Below are 16,232 nucleotides of genomic sequence, written 5' to 3'. Positions count from 1 at the left end.
AGTCTAGTGATTTTATTCATATTCTTTTTGATTGCGTTCTATATGTGAGACAAAGTGGGAAAGAAGAGGTCGATCCCATGAGATTTCACCTTTCTTCCAATGTAATACAGCTGTAAAAGTATATGAAGCGTCCGTCTAATATCAACACGCTTGAATCTATGATTAATTATTGGTTGGTTGGTTGGTTGGTTGTTTAACGCCACACTCATCAATACTCCAGCTATATGACGGCGGTCTGTAAATAATCGAGTCTCGACCAGACAATCCAGTGATTGACATCATGAGCATCGATCCACGCAATTGGGATCGATGACATGCATCAACCAAGTCAGCGAGCCTGACCACCCGATCCCGTTAGTCGCCTCTTACGACAAGCATAGTCACCTTTTACATAATGATTATATTGACTCCAGTTTGTATTATACATGTATAAGAATAATGAAAATATCTTCGAAAGAAATATGGGTCTAGATTCTATATTATGTTATTTTCTCTTACATTATAAGGGTAACGCTATTTTTCAGGGCATTACCATTTGCAGTAGCCTGAGGTCTTCCATTAACTGCCCGACGAAGGAGGGCAGTTGAAAAGACCGAGGGCTTCTGGAAATGATAATGCCCTGAAAAATAGCGTTACCGTTATTATTGCTAAAATGGATAGAATTTGTAATCAAATAAAAATAAACAATATCTGTTTTGAAACATTTAGTGCAATCAACACGAATTTCACTAACCCACTTTTACAAATATGGAAACGTCACAGAACAAACCAGATGACGTCACTATTGAACGTGACGTCACCTTTCCTGTCCCTGTGACGTCACCTAACAACGGGCGTGATAATGGCCCGTCGTCAAGCAATATGAGGGCATTATCAAGTTACAGTGGCCCGCTCATTTCTGATAACATGCGGGCGGTTTAATGATAATTCTAACCATTTTAGCTATAATATATTTTAATAGATCTAGATCTAGATCTTTAGGATATTATTTTTGCATTCTCAGTTCCAGCAAAGACGTCTTTGGTTCCAGTTATTACATGGAATGTGTTGTGTATGTCTAATCTATATTAACAAATTGTATTAAATATTCCACAAACATGTAATGACACGCGTCGTACATCTATTTTTAGAAATCGTACACGATTAACTCCCTTTCGCGGAATCTCCCAAAAACAAACATGGCCGACTTCTGTTGATATTTTGGAAAGCGTTACTCAAGTTTGTCTTTTGTGTTGAATCTAAAGTGCATCTCCCGTGGAATTATTGTGATTCTGTTACCATGGATACCGGTTCTGTTAATGGCATGGATGACAGCCTCAGGAGACTCGCCAGTTTCCAGGAGCATCCGCTACCAGAGCCGGGCCGGAGGAACCACGCGTCTTTGTTGACATACAATTCCCCCATGAAGCTGTCAAATGCTGGGTTTTATCGCCACCCTGAAGCTCTGGGGGACGAGGTGAAGTGTTTCCAATGTTCCGTGTCGTTCCGGGGATGGTCAGGCGAGTCGCCGATGGCCGTGCACCGTGTCCTTAGTCCGGACTGTGCCTTCTTAGCGAGACACACACCGGCACTTTTGACAGCTCGGAGACCCGGGAGAACCCGACCAGGTGACCCCCGTAACGTCCGACGACGTTTGCAGATGAGCACACCGACGTCGACGGAGGACACACCAAGTGACACAGGCTCTGGTACCCAGGAACAGAGCGTGCTGGCTGTGTACGACAGATATAATACTCACAGAACGCCCGAGCAGTCGGATACTGAAAATCAGGTCAATGTGGGTGATGAACGAATTGGGTCGATGTTGTTTGAGAGTCACCGACTCCTCACCTTCCCCAGCCCTACCCACCCACGGGCTGAGGTGTGGGCGGGGTCGGGGTTTGTGTACCAGGGGGAGGGGGGCGTGGTCAGGTGTGTGTTCTGTGGGCTGGAGATGTTGTATGATGTGGATGAACCTGCCAAGAGACACCAGGAGATGTCCAAGAATTGTCCTGTCATCAAGTACCTGGATATTGGAAATATACCAAGAGACTTGGAAAACAAGATCAGATCACAGCATCAAGGACAATCTTGTGACAACCTCTTTGTGAGTGGTGATCCTATGTTTAAACACCCCCAGTTTGAGGAAATGCAGGACAGACTAGAGACATTTAAATATTGGTCTGAACAAATAAGACCAACAGCTGATCAACTTTGCCAAGCAGGGTTCTATTTCACAGGTAAGGTACATTCAAGCATTTGTCACATGAAAACATTTCTATGGCTAAATTGTTAACAAGTTTTAGAATGTGTTTATACAAAAGATGCACAAATGGATGGTGACAGCTTCCAAGTTGTACTATACTTGCAATATACTTATGTGCAAAATGTAAATGGCTTATAACAAACATATTCAATTCACAGAAAACTATAGACATACACTGGATACTTTAAATCATATAGCATTATCTCTAGAGTTGTTTTTTCTGGATGACCTGTATTTTAAACTCCTTAATAAACCGTCTATACAGATCATGCTGATGACAGGTTCAATGTTTGAGTATTGGTGTGTATGTGTGTAATCTTGTAAGAGACTGGACTTTTCAAACAACTAATAATTTATTTTTTTTAAATTTCATGTAGAATGTTTAATTTTTGTACATTCCCTCAGGATCCATTTGATATATTTTCTGTCTCCAAGCAATGCATTTCTGCATAGTGATGGATCATAAACCCTGTATATGATATATCCTGGATTATTCACCTTATATACTTATATTCACCAGGGTACACAGACAAGGTTGTGTGTTTCTGTATAGTGGTGGATCATAAACCCTGTATATAATATATCATGGGTTATTATAGTTATACATATAACATCTATATTCACCAGGGTACACAGACAAGGTTGTGTGTTTCTGTATAGTGGTGGATCATAAACCCTGTATATAATATATTATGGGTTATTATAGTTATACATATAACATCTATATTCACCAGGGTACACAGACAAGGTTGTGTGTTTCTGTATAGTGGTGGATCATAAACCCTGTATATAATATATCATGGGTTATTATAGTTATACATATAACATCTATATTCACCAGGGTACACAGACAAGGTTGTGTGTTTCTGTATAGTGGTGGATCATAAACCCTGTATATAATATATCATGGGTTATTATAGTTATACATATAACATCTATATTCACCAGGGTACACAGACAAGGTTGTGTGTTTTGCCTGTGGGTGTGGCCTGCATCACTGGAAGCCCGAGGCCAACCCCTGGGTGCAGCATGCCAGACACGCCCCTCACTGCGTCTTTGTGAAGCAGCACAAGGGAGATAACTTTACTTTGGAAGCTCAGGAGGCTCAGGTATGTAGTAACAATGTAGGATACTTCTTTTGATACAGTAAACTACGGTTCTAACTAGGGCTGTTACGATTCACTCCCATATTCGGTGAATCGAACCGTATCCATTCATGAATTGAATTCATTATTCGTGACCACTAGAATCGAATATTTATAAATATGCAATCCTGTGCATTCACATACCCTGTACCTAAAAATATCCATAAGAACATATTATATGCACAGATTTCTTCAAAGATAACACTCATATAATATTTAATTTGACAGTATTGTGACCACTGGTCATTGTTGCATTTGAGCAGATACTAGTACCTGGATAAGTGCAGTATATAAATGTATAATATATTAATAGTTAACAAACCATGTCAAATAATTTTTGTTATCGTTTCACTGAATATAACAAATAATACATCAACTGCTGACTCGTTATTGTATTTGTGAATTAATATTCGTATTCGTTACCCTATATTCATGATATGAATCATATTCACCTCCTAGTGTATTCTTTGCAGACCTAGTCCTAATCAACTCAAAGGAACCCTTAAGTTTTATTACCGTATTCGACCATGGCGCTCACAATATTTGAAATAGGGGCTCTTATTAGAATATAATTTTGGTGAAAGAGTTGAAAGATTGTAAATTTTGTGGTTTATGCTGAGAGCCTGAAATGTTTATGTACGACAGATATATTTTAATTTAGTAACTTCTGACATTGTATATCATGACCTGTAATATCTTTGTTCTCTTTCACAGACTCTGACAGAGAGCGACACAGCTGAAGGTGGGTGATGGACAATGTCTGCTGTGTACTGCAATAATCAGAAATATTGACTTGATGTATGACGTGTATTAAGGCAAATTTTAATGTTGTCAATATGTGCCAACCTCATGATAGGCTACATATCGCAATACTTGGGTATCGATACACTACACATTGTAACACCTAATTTACATTGTTTATAAGTGAGATTCTCCCAGGTCGTATATGCTATCAATGATGCTATCAACCAGTTTGTGTTATACTCACATGGTAACACTGTCTCAAGTAATCGTCAGACAGAGTTATTGTAGTATTTCATCAATATTACTTTTTTTCTTAATTGCCAAGTTTAGGAGTGTCATGATGAGCCTAGCTCATTATATGATACATCTGACGATACTTCAGTCATGAGACTTTTTCCATTGTTAGGCTGACAAGGGGATTTATCATCCAAAACTGGCTCCCACCAGAGATATCGCTTGGATTAGATCAAGCGATATCTACACTGTAGATATCGCTGCAATAGAATTACATCACAATGGTTTGCAGACCATTGTGATGTCACTGGTTACCATGACATCACAATCAAATGACATCACTAATGGCTCTGCTACTGAAGCTGTTTGCAGTACTTTTTACACTGAAGACACTGCTAATTACTGTCTACAAATTGAAAAAGTTGAATGAATGATGTTGGATGATAAATAAAATCTCACCCTGAATATGATTCCCTGTGCGGCAAGCCTTGGAATTTTTCCACTTTTATCAACTCGTGTTGATATATTTGATATCAAAAGACACTCGGGTGAGATTCTCTATATTGGTAGCAACCAATTTGTTTCACTCTCAATACAGACTAATTTAGACTTGCTCTAACACTTCCATGCAAGCAGTTTTTGAACTATGTTGTATGGTGTTAATGAAAACCTGGCTCAAGCAATCATCAGTTATTACAATAAATATTACTTCTTGAAAACTGATTCTGAATTAAATATTGATCATGAAATAATTGTGAACACTTCACGGGTATTGCCTACATTACATGCCTCAGTTGTGACCCATGAAACCCAGTCGTCTAAGGTGCCGTTATTCGCTGTGCAGAGTTGCGTCCCTTGGGCACGCCAGAAACCTATGATTGTGGATTCCAATCCCGGTTCGCCCCAATTATGTTTCTAGGTTTGTCAGCACCATGCTCTTGGGTTTCACCGTACGTCCGTGACCTGCATCACTTCGGGCTTTTCTCCCACATTAAGCTGACACACAGTGATATAACTGGAATACTGATAAAAAGGGCGTTAAACCCAACTCACTCACTCACTCACTCACTCACTCACTCACTCACTCACTCACTCACTCACTCACTCACTCACTCACTCACTCACTCACTCACTCACCCACCCACCCACCCATCCATCCACCCACTCACTCACTCACTCACTCACTCACTCCATGACCCATGAAGAACTGACAATGTCAAAACATGTCACTGTATCACATCGTTATCTGTCAATGCCTTGGACAGAAATAAGGGAATCATTCTATACCAATCCAAGTAAATATCAGTTGGATTCATTTATCAGTGCACACGTCGAACCTAAAACTAAAGATTTTGATGAGTATGGACAGCTGGGAATCTTATTGATAACAGTTCAACTAAGTTATATGAAACAACCGAACTTTATGAAATAATTTTTTCCCATGTTTAATGAATATGCCATTCTCTTCACAGACCAGTGCGGCACCCCTGGCAGCCCGGCCACGCCCTCCCCACTCCGCCCGAGTCTGGACATGGCGGCCATCAAGGCAGCCTTGGCATGTCAGTATGATGTACAGCAAATCCGACAAGCTGTTCTTAAATTCTTTATCTTGTCCCGTGAGTGTATTGTGCTCATGTTGAGGTCACTGGTCATCCTGCCTGTAAACTAACGTGAATCCTTCACTCTTCTCTTCCGAGTCATTCATTTTCTTCTACATGATCTAAATAACATTTATAAATTGAGATTATCCCCCTTGAATATTTGTTTTCAAATTATCTCCCTTTAACAATCCTTCACTCTTCTTCTCAGAGTCATTCATTTTCTTCTACATGATCTAAATAACATTTGAAAATCGAGATTATCTCCCTTTGATATGCTCTTTTGTTAAACTAAATGAGACTGTGAGAGTTTAATCCAAAAGCTGTTCCCAATCTAGCCTACAAGACATTCTCTTGTTCTAAACTATTTTAATTGTTTATTGAACTTTGCTAAGCTTGGATCGGCCAGAACAAGAATAAATTTGTGTTGTTCTCTAGAATGTATATTTTATTTAGTTGTATTGTTGGGAAAAAAGTATTCATGTGTCCTTATTTCTGGATATGCAGGATGTTTAGCAGTATACAATAACCTAGAGGACATTTGTTCTCTTTGCAGTGGCTGTGGACAATGCATTCGATCAGTTATCATTTTAAAACTTTACATTTTATTACTTGATTTTTTTATACCTGTAATTTTTGAAGATGTAACTCTTTGTTTTTCAAACTCATCACAGATGGAGGAGCCAGGCAAATAAAAATACATTTACAGTCTGCGCTCAGAGCTTTTGAGTATCAAGTCCAAACTTTTACAGTAGATTTGTTTTTAAGCTATTGGATAATTAATTATCAGCTGATCTTTCTAGATTGAAAGAAATTATATCAGACAAGACTGGACTAGGGCTTCAGACTCTTGACTATACTCTCAAACTACAGTCAAATGTTTTTTTGTTTTATTTACCATGGCTTTTGGCTCTGCTGGTTAAATCTGTAAAATGAAAAATGAAAAAAAACCCATGTCTCTTAGTTACGAGGTCCCCTCACTGCATCATCACAACTACCCTCTCCATGACAGGTGGGTTCTACCCTAACGAGGCGCTGCTCCTCGGCACTCTGCGAGCCTCCGACGCCAACTTCTCCCAGCTACAGAGACAAAGGGAGACAATCCACACCAAGGACCTGAGTCTCATCAGACAGAGCGAGGAGATCCAGCAGAAGGACCAGCTGCTGGAGAGGAAGGATGAGGAGATGGAGCGCACCCACGAGGAGTACCACACAGAGCTGAGTCGGGAGCAGGCACAGCGGCGGTGTGAGATGCAGGCACTGACTGCCAGGCTGCAGGCACAGGCCCAGGTCATCCAGAGACAGGGGCAGAGACACGCCCAGGTGGAGCGGAGACACGCCCAGGTGGAGCGGAGACACGCCCAGGTGGTGCAGGTTAAGGACCACCAGCTGGGACACAAGGATGAGGAGCTGGACAGGAAGCAGAGGGAGCTGAACAGTCTGGCTGTGGAGATGAGGAGACAGGCCGAGGAGAACAGGAGACAGGCGGAGGAGAACAGGCGGAAGGACGAGGAACTGGAGAGACTAAGGCAGCTTCTACAAGGTAGGGAGTCACAGAGTTTTTAGGCCACAGTGAATAATTTTCTTATTTGCATCCAAATTTTTACCAAAATGTAAGGTGGGAGTCATATTATCTATCATATTTTGTTTTGTTTGGAACCAGCTGTACAAGGCACATGTGGAGAGCCGATGTGGAGACTAGGCACAGGTCATTTGTCCGTCATATTTATTGGATACTGGTACCAAGTTTATTGGACTGGTTTATCGCATCAATAACACTTTCCATGATATGATATGGTATGCCATATATTATCAGACAAAAGACAACAGCAGACAAACAAAGTGGATGACTTGATTTAAGATGTCTAATTTCGTGAGCCTGGCTCCCTCTTGTACTGTAATGAATAATGGAAAGTTTATGATGTGTCACTCCTGCATTTATTCAGAAAGTAGTGAAAGAGAGGAAGGCATTTTAGGTTAAATTATGAAATTTAAGGTGCAATGTTTAGTGCTTATTTTCTGCTTGATTGTATTTTCTTATTGGGTTACTGATTTATCACCAATGTTAGTTTATACATGGCACAATGTTCAGTTGGGTTACTGATTTATCACCAATGTTAGTTTATACATGGCACAATGTTCAGTTGGGTTACTAAATTTCAAAGGTTGGGAAATAACATTTGATGTTTTAAAATGATAAATCATCTATTTGTAGCCTCTAGGGACTAGATATTTCTATAGTCAGATACAAAATCTGATGTCAGCTTGGTTTCATTGTAGTACTGCTTGAGTACAGTAACACTACTTGACATACAAGGAGGGCAGTACAAGCTTGTAGTTCTGTAGTTCAAAGACACAGAGTGTTCAGATGCCCTCTGTCCTTATTGCACCAGTCAAAACCTTGTCACAGAAGTCACCTGTTGTCTTGCTGACATTATACTGTGGGTTATTTGTAGGAAACTAAATGTTTCTGAGTACTTCTGAGATTAGCAAGGATTGTCGGCTAGCCTAGAGTTTGTTCTGCATGCAGAAGACCTGAGTTCGATTTCCCACATGAGTACTATGTATGAAGCCTATATCGCCGTGGTATTGCTGGAATATTGCTAAAAGTGGTGTAAAACCATACTCACTCACTCTAATATTATATGAATAAGCACAAGACATATTCAACTTACATCATTACCAAATTAGGAAGTGACAAGATAACTGTGTACTTTAAGCGTCAGGTGTTAAGTTGCGAAATGCCTCTGCATACTTTTTCGGGCAGCCATGTTAATGTGATTACTAATAATGGGGTGTAGCATCACACAGATATTAGATACTCAGATGACTTCGTTTTTAAGAGAAAGTTGTCTTTTATTAGGGATAAGATGTTTTACAGTTGTTCATATGATTAGAGAGAAAACAGCGAATGTTTCTTTAGCGTCCAAAAACCATTAACACAGCAATATACTTTCTTTTGTCAAACCTAAAATTGTACAAATAAGAATTGTGTATTATATAATTTTGTACAGTTGTTGCTTTTGCAACAATCCCTAAAAATCTTAACTTCATGATAATCCTGTCCTTAACTTGAACTCGGTATTTCATTAAACTCCATCTTGTTTGTTCTGCAGCTAACAACATACAGAACAACGGCCCTGTCAACAACAACGCTGCTGCTGCTGCTGTCCCCGCCCCCGGTGTCCCTGCCGACCCCGCCTACGCCCGATGTAAGGTGTGTCTGGAGGAGGAGGCCCAGTGTCTGTTCCGCCCGTGTCGACACGTGTGTTGTGGCACTCAGTGTGCCCCCCACTTCATCGGGAAGACGTGCCCCGTCTGTCGGAGCAGTGTGCGTGACTGGGAGGTCATCTATGTGGCGTAGACACACACCTCAGCCCCGTCTGTCGGAGCAGTGTGCGTGACTGGGAGGTCATCTATGTGGCGTAGACACTCACCTCAGCCCCATCTGTCGGAACAGTGTGCGTGACTGGGAGGTCATCTATGTGGAATAGACACACACCTCAGCCCCATCTGTCGGAACAGTGTGCGTGACTGGGAGGTCATCTATGTGGCGTAGACACACACCTCAGCCCCGTCTGTCGGAGCAGTGTGCGTGACTGGGAGGTCATCTATGTGGCGTAGACACACACCTCAGCCCCATCTGTCGGAACAGTGTGCGTGACTGGGAGGTCATCTATGTGGCATAGATAACACCTCAGCCCCATCTGTCAGAACAGTGTGCGTGACTGGGAGGTCATCTATGTGGCATAGACACACACCTCAGCCCCGTCTGTCGGAGCAGTGTGCGTGACTGGGAGGTCATCTATGTGGCGTAGACACACACCTCAGCCCCATCTGTCGGAACAGTGTGCGTGACTGGGAGGTCATCTATGTGGCATAGACACACACCTCAGCCCCATCTGTCGGAAAAGTGTGCGTGACTGGGAGGTCATCTATGTGGCATAGACACACACCTCAGCCCCATCTGTCGGAACAGTGTGCGTGACTGGGAGGTCATCTATGTGGCATAGACACACACCTCAGCCCCATCTGTCGGAAAAGTGTGCGTGACTGGGAGGTCATCTATGTGGCATAGACACACACCTCAGCCCCATCTGTCGGAACAGTGTGCGTGACTGGGAGGTCATCTATGTGGCGTAGACACACACCTCAGCCCCATCTGTCGGAACAGTGTGCGTGACTGGGAGGTCATCTATGTGGCGTAGACACACACCTCAGCCCCATCTGTCGGAACAGTGTGTGTGACTGGGAGGTCATCTATGTGGCGTAGACACACACCTCAGCCCCATCTGTCGGAACAGTGTGCGTGACTGGGAGGTCATCTATGTGGTGTAGACACCCACCTCAGCCCCATCTGTCGGAACAGTGTGCGTGACTGGGAGGTCATCTATGTGGCGTAGACACCCACCTCCGTCTCAGAATCTTAGTGGCAGCTATGAGGTGTCTGTTTTGTCCATGTGTTCGTTTCATCATTTTTATTGTCTGTCTGTCCCCCGCCGTGATATTGCTGGAATATTGATAAAGGCGGCGTAAAACCATACACTCTCACACAATTGTCCGTCTATTTTCTAGTCCACAGGGACTCCGCATGCTCCTCATTTCATCAGGAACACTTGCCCCATCTGTTGGAACTTTGTGTGACTGGGAGATCATCTGTGTGGTGTGGACTATAGACCTCACATCTTGCTCTACACCAGAAACTGGGAGATCATCTGTGTGGTGTGGACTATAGACCTCACATCTTGCTCTACACCAGAAACTGTTTCTTGTTATGACCTGTATAGAAATGCTATTTTAGTGGAAGTATATTTTTAAGAAAGATGAACTATTACTTTCTTGAAATATGTTTTGAAGCCATCTTTATTTATTTTATCAACTATATGGAACATTTTGATACACCAGGAATTGTTACTTAATTGTTTTGACCTGTATATAAATGTTTTTCATCGGAAATATGTTGGAAGACAAAGTAACAGATATTTTTATCAAATATGTTGGGAAACCATCTATATTTATTTTAGTAACCTTATGAAATATTCAGATCTATTTTGTGACATATTCTATGTGTATTAAGAATGGATTAACTTGTAATTTTTACATATTTTATTATGTACAAACGCAACCACTCAAAGTTGAATGGAATTCTCCTGGAATATATCCACCTGAAAAAAAAGTCAAGGACCACACCTTTTTTATTTTCCAATCTCTGGAATAATACACCTGCTTGAAGTGTTGTACAAGACCTCTGCATGTTTCTCCAGAAGGCCCCAGTTACCATGGTTACTTGATCATCCCATATGTGATGCAAAGAAACAGTTGAAAGGGCACTCAGAAAACTTTGGCAGTGGAGAATTTACAAAACATGTAGTCAGATAGTGGTTTTTGGTTTGTATTGTATTGTATTTCAATATGAACATGGCACTTTCTAAACAAAATTAAATGTAGTTCATGACAAAAATTGCAGGATATGTTTCTAAAAAATGACTTTTTATATGAAAATATATTGTAAGTAGCCTTGACTTTATTCTGTGTATCTGTCTCCTAACTCTCACTCTCCATCCACGCCAGAAACCTATGATTGTGGGTTCGAATCCCGGTTCGCCCCGATTATGTTTCTAGGTTTGTCAGCACCATACCCGTGCTCGTGGGTTTCACCAAAGTGGTAAACGTCTGAGACCTGCATCACTTCGTGTGTTCCTCCCACATTAAGCTGAGACGCCGTGACATAAAAGCGGCGTAAAACCCAACTCACTCACTCACACCTAACTCTCACTCTCCTCCTGTCTGTATCTCGTCTATGAAGCTGCTGGCGGCTCCTAAGCATCTGTTATGTGTCTGTTTTGGCCAGGTGTAGCATCTGTCTTGTATATTTTCGTCAGTCATTTATTAAAGGGAAGGGGAGGAGGCTGAGATATTTTAGAAATAATTACAGAAATGTTCGAAACAGTTCAAAGTTCATCTAATGAAGGTCCTCCCAAATGCTTTCATTCCTGACCCTCCGCTTCACGTGAATTAAGTGTTCCCTCTGTCTGCATGTCTCATGTCCAGATAAGCAGTGGGGTAGCCGAGTGGGTAAAGCGTTTGCTCGTCATGCTAAAGAGCCGGGTTTGATTCCCAACATGGGTGCAATGTTCGACGCCCAATACTGGTTTGCCCTACCAAGATATTGCTGGAATATAACCATACTCACTCACTCACTCACTCTCATGTTCAAAATCTAAGTAACTGTTTAATTTTTCATTTTCATATTTCATGACCCTCCCCTAAACACTGTCATGTTTTTTGGTTACCCTCCCCTGGTCCCTCTAGCCCCTGCCCCACTACTAAATGACTGATCTTAATAACGCTTGATTGATATTGTACAGAGAAGTTCATGTCTATAGTCATTGTCATATATTTCATTCAAAGACACACAGCTGTCTTGTATATTTCTCAGACCATAGTGCTATTTCTATTCTGTCGTTCTCAATATGTATTTGATTGCATGTCTTCAGATATTTGTACATACACTTTACCCACCTCATCAGATTTTCATCCAAATTTGTCTGCATATATGTAGGTATGTAGGTATATATTTTCCAACACACTGTACTTCAGTGAACAGTGTCTGCCGTGGGATGAGATTCACCTGGAACTTGTGGCAGGGCCAGGTACATGGTGTTGTTCATCAAGTAACGGAACGAAGGAAACACATGTAGAGAACTGGATTGACTGGTCTCATATAGCTGGAATATTGCTGAGTGTGGCGTTAAACAACAAACCAACCAAACTTTGTGGACGACATCCAGATTTACTTAATAATCATTCCCACGAAGCATTCCATGAGTTTCCACCCTTTTCAGCAACAGTAACAACCTATGCAACACTACAGCAGGGCCTACATCCACTACATTTCCATATGGTGCAATTTCTATATAGTGCTAACATTGTCCCCTATATATGAGGTCAGTCCTACCTTCATTGTACTTGTTACTATGGTTACATTAAGTGGTCCTGTTGCTGGCAACATTAGCAGACTGAGCTAGGACAAATCAGTGGAGTTAACAATGTCACTTTTTGTAATAATTATTCTATGCTGATGAGTGGAATTAAGACTTTGTCTGTGAACCAGGAGTCTTGATCTGTCGTTTATTATTCCTGATTGTCTTCAGTCATAAGTTGCCATACTGCTGTTATACGACGTGAGCAATAGATTATTATGTTGTTATAGGGCATCATCTGCTGTTATATACTGCTTATTGATTGAGTAGTGGATATAATTAGTTTTATTTCATAATGAACTTGCGTTATGGAATAATACATGATGTTATTGGGTTGATTATTGTAATGATGTTTTGGATCTGTTATAACTGAAATGCATTTTAAAGACGTTTAGCTACAGCCTTTGAGCAGATGAGAGCTGGGAGACATGAGGCAACGACAGGGGTACAACCTTCTAATTTCACACTAGTCGGAAAAATCCATAGAAGTCTTCACATAGGGGACTCAACCCCCAAAAGAACTAGAATTCTTACTTTACTAAGAAAGTGTTATTGTTAAATAAAGAAGTTGTCATCCTTAAAAATTGATGTCTTCTTGAAAATATGGTATGAATAAACTATGTACGTATAACAACAAGTGTTGTGTTGTGTTGTGTGTCTAAAGATATGTCCACAGAAGATTTATCTATCTGTCTGTGAGATTGGTTCAATGCTGCTTTGAACAGTAATTCACCTATACCACGACAGCTCAGCTTGATGTAGAAGCGAAGCCTCAAGGGAGTTCGGGTATAGTGCAGATTTATCATCAGGGCGATTTAGAATTCAAACTCACGAACAGAGGTTTGTGACCTCCCAAAGGTGTTGTGTTGTGGCAATCAGCACAGGTGAACATACATCACCATGTTCACAGAACACGTTCAACAGGTCCATGTTTGGGGACAAAGCAAATTTTTTATTTTGCAATTTTTGAATTTTAGATGTTGAACGTTAGAACATACCAAATAGTGGCCGGGTGAGTATTGTGGTATTAGCTAAACCCTAAATGGGCCCCATTCTTAAATGGGCCTCAGCGAAAGACAGGAGGGGAGATAACTCTCACAAGCATGCTGCAAGCACATGGCTCCAGCCCCAGTCTTGTACACAGCTACACTTACAGTGATTAAACACAGTTAACAAACAAAGACATGTTTGTCATATCGCCACAAGTATGACCAGGCTGACGGATTGTACATCTGAACAATCTCTGTTAGAATTAGTCCCCATCATCACATGCTGGTCGGGTGGTCAGACTTGGTGATGATGTTGATTGTGTGTCATCCTACCCTAATGGTTCTACTACACCAAATCAGTACCAGTTTGGAGAGTGCGGTTTTCGTAGGGAGCCTTCAGTGCAGATCGAGAGATATCTGCAGGCTGTGATTGGAGGATATTCTGTAAGATTTTTATGTCTTTCAAATGTACATCCATCCAGTTATAAGTAATTCATACTTTACATGCTTTTCTGTTTATATTTCACCATGGATACACCATGGAGGCAAATTTAAAAATAATGACAGTGAAGTTGGGGACATTTTGGGTTGTATGGAGCATTTGGATGGGCTGGAAATGAATGTTGCTTCGTATTGTGGTCGAACTCAGCACGAACCCCCCAGGATACCTCTGTCCAACAAGCCCTCCTCCTGCCTTCTGAATTTGTTGAAACTGATGAATTTGACAACAAATTAGGATAAAGTCACCACTGCCACAACAATTTCTGCCTTGTGTCAATCGCTTGCCAGTTAAGTTACGCGATGCCGTTATCTTGAGTATGAAGCATGTACACTGCTGACAGCAGAATATGTCAAACATCCCCTTATTTATAGTAAACAATGTAGCATACCAATATGTCTTTCTGTTAGGTGCTCTTGTGTGAATGAATGATGCTATTTTTCTATTAAGTTTCTAAAAACAGACTAATTTTTCACTCATATGACTTTCAAATAATTATTTTGTCCCCTCAAGAACTGACTCCTGGCTGTTATATCCAAACTGGTTTGCCATTTGATATTGTCTGAACACTTTTTTCAGCTTTTCACATGCCTGATGTTGACTGGGGAGGTATATGTGCACTCATGCAGAAGAAGTAGGAGTTTCGACATCGAATTTGGCATTTGGAGAAGCTGATCCGAAGTCCGGTGTTGGCAGTGTGTGATCGACAACCCTTGTTTTGCCTCGCTGCGCTTTATTACCGTGTAGAAGTTGTGGAACTTGGACATGTAGGTACATTAAGTACATTTAAGAACCCCAGTCCACTTGAGGCCCCTCTGTTGCTCACTATCAAGTGCCATAATAAGATCACCCTCATGCACTAGACATTTCTGACAGTGCTCCCTTAATGCCTCACTGTGCATTTTTTTAGTTTGCAAACATGAAGTAAGGGCTATACACCAGTCCCAGAACCTGCTTAGATGAAAATAATATCCACTGGCTCTTTTGGAATGTAACATTATGGTTCTGAAATCATCTGTAAAGAATGTGATAGTGTTCGACAAAACTAAATTATCTCCCCTGTTTAGTAAAATGCATTGTATCTTTCATTTCCCTATAAACCCATAAATTATTGGAGAGAAACACTATTTTAAGCTGGTATTGCATGACACTGTTAATTGTGAATAAAAAGAATTACATTTATGTCAGGATAAGCTGTACATTTTCAAAATTATATGGAATTTTAACTTTGTTTCATTGAAACTGGCAAATAACTGAAATAAGCAAGTTTAGCCACCTTGAAACATTAAACAGTAAGAATGTTTGATGTCCTGTGAGTATTTTAAAGTCTTAACTAAATAAATCAATAGAGTTAAGTGTAATTTCCTTCCATGTTGTGGTTTCAAAAAGCTTTTTTCTACTTGAGGGTCCATTTCAATTTCTCGGCTTTAATAGGCGGTATGGTTCACTGGTCAGTGTTTGAGATTGCTGTTAACAATGCACCCCTTTACTTCCTATTTTCTGGTAAAGTTCATTATCCAGCCTTACATATATGATGACTTTAAAGCTGCTTAATGTGTCCCTTGCTTATTGTTGGCCTGAATTCCATGCTCTCTGTCCAATTTTGAGATTTTTTTCTGATTCCTTTCCATGTGTACTTATGTCACCAGCCTATATCATAGATGATTATACTTTTGATTTTTGGAGTATATGAAAGCACAAACATTTGTGATAGCCCCTCCATAGATGATTTACCAAATGCTGACAGCCATTTGAGTGTTTAATTATATAAACAATGGATGGTGTAAGTTCGAGC

At 40.8% G+C, this 16,232-nt stretch overlaps 1 protein-coding gene across 2 annotated transcripts; it reads left to right on the top strand.

Moving 5' to 3' along the window:
• Positions 1–1,173: 1,173 nt before the first annotated feature.
• LOC124127954 (E3 ubiquitin-protein ligase XIAP-like) lies at positions 1,174–10,773 on the top strand. 2 transcript variants are annotated; one of them, XM_048380955.1, is made up of 7 exons: positions 1,174–2,219; positions 3,194–3,354; positions 4,105–4,132; positions 5,841–5,927; positions 6,979–7,509; positions 9,083–9,637; positions 9,767–10,773. In XM_048380955.1, the coding sequence occupies exons 1-6, from the start codon at positions 1,280–1,282 to the stop codon at positions 9,328–9,330; spliced, it is 1,995 nt and encodes a 664-aa protein (XP_048236912.1). In that variant the 5' UTR covers positions 1,174–1,279; the 3' UTR covers positions 9,331–9,637; positions 9,767–10,773. The 2 variants fall into 2 exon arrangements, with proteins under 2 accessions (XP_048236912.1, XP_048236911.1); XM_048380954.1 differs by having other exon boundaries at positions 5,841–5,984.
• Positions 10,774–16,232: the final 5,459 nt, after the last annotated feature.

Source organism: Haliotis rufescens, unplaced genomic scaffold, assembly GCF_023055435.1.
Source record: "Haliotis rufescens isolate VD_foot unplaced genomic scaffold, xgHalRufe1.0.p SCAF_34, whole genome shotgun sequence".
In the NCBI taxonomy this organism is placed as follows: Eukaryota; Metazoa; Mollusca; class Gastropoda; order Lepetellida; family Haliotidae; genus Haliotis; species Haliotis rufescens.
Note: the sequence above shows the minus strand (reverse complement) of the source record. Positions and strands in the feature narration are given on the sequence as shown.

Coding starts and splice junctions, on each gene's coding strand:
- LOC124127954 (XM_048380954.1), top strand. CDS start 1,280: ATGGATACCGGTTCTGTTAATGGCATGGATGACAGCCTCAGGAGACTC. Junction 5,985..6,978: donor TAAATTCTTTATCTTGTCCC/GTGAGTGTATTG, acceptor TCTCCATGACAG/GTGGGTTCTACCCTAACGAG. Junction 7,510..9,082: donor ACTAAGGCAGCTTCTACAAG/GTAGGGAGTCAC, acceptor TTTGTTCTGCAG/CTAACAACATACAGAACAAC.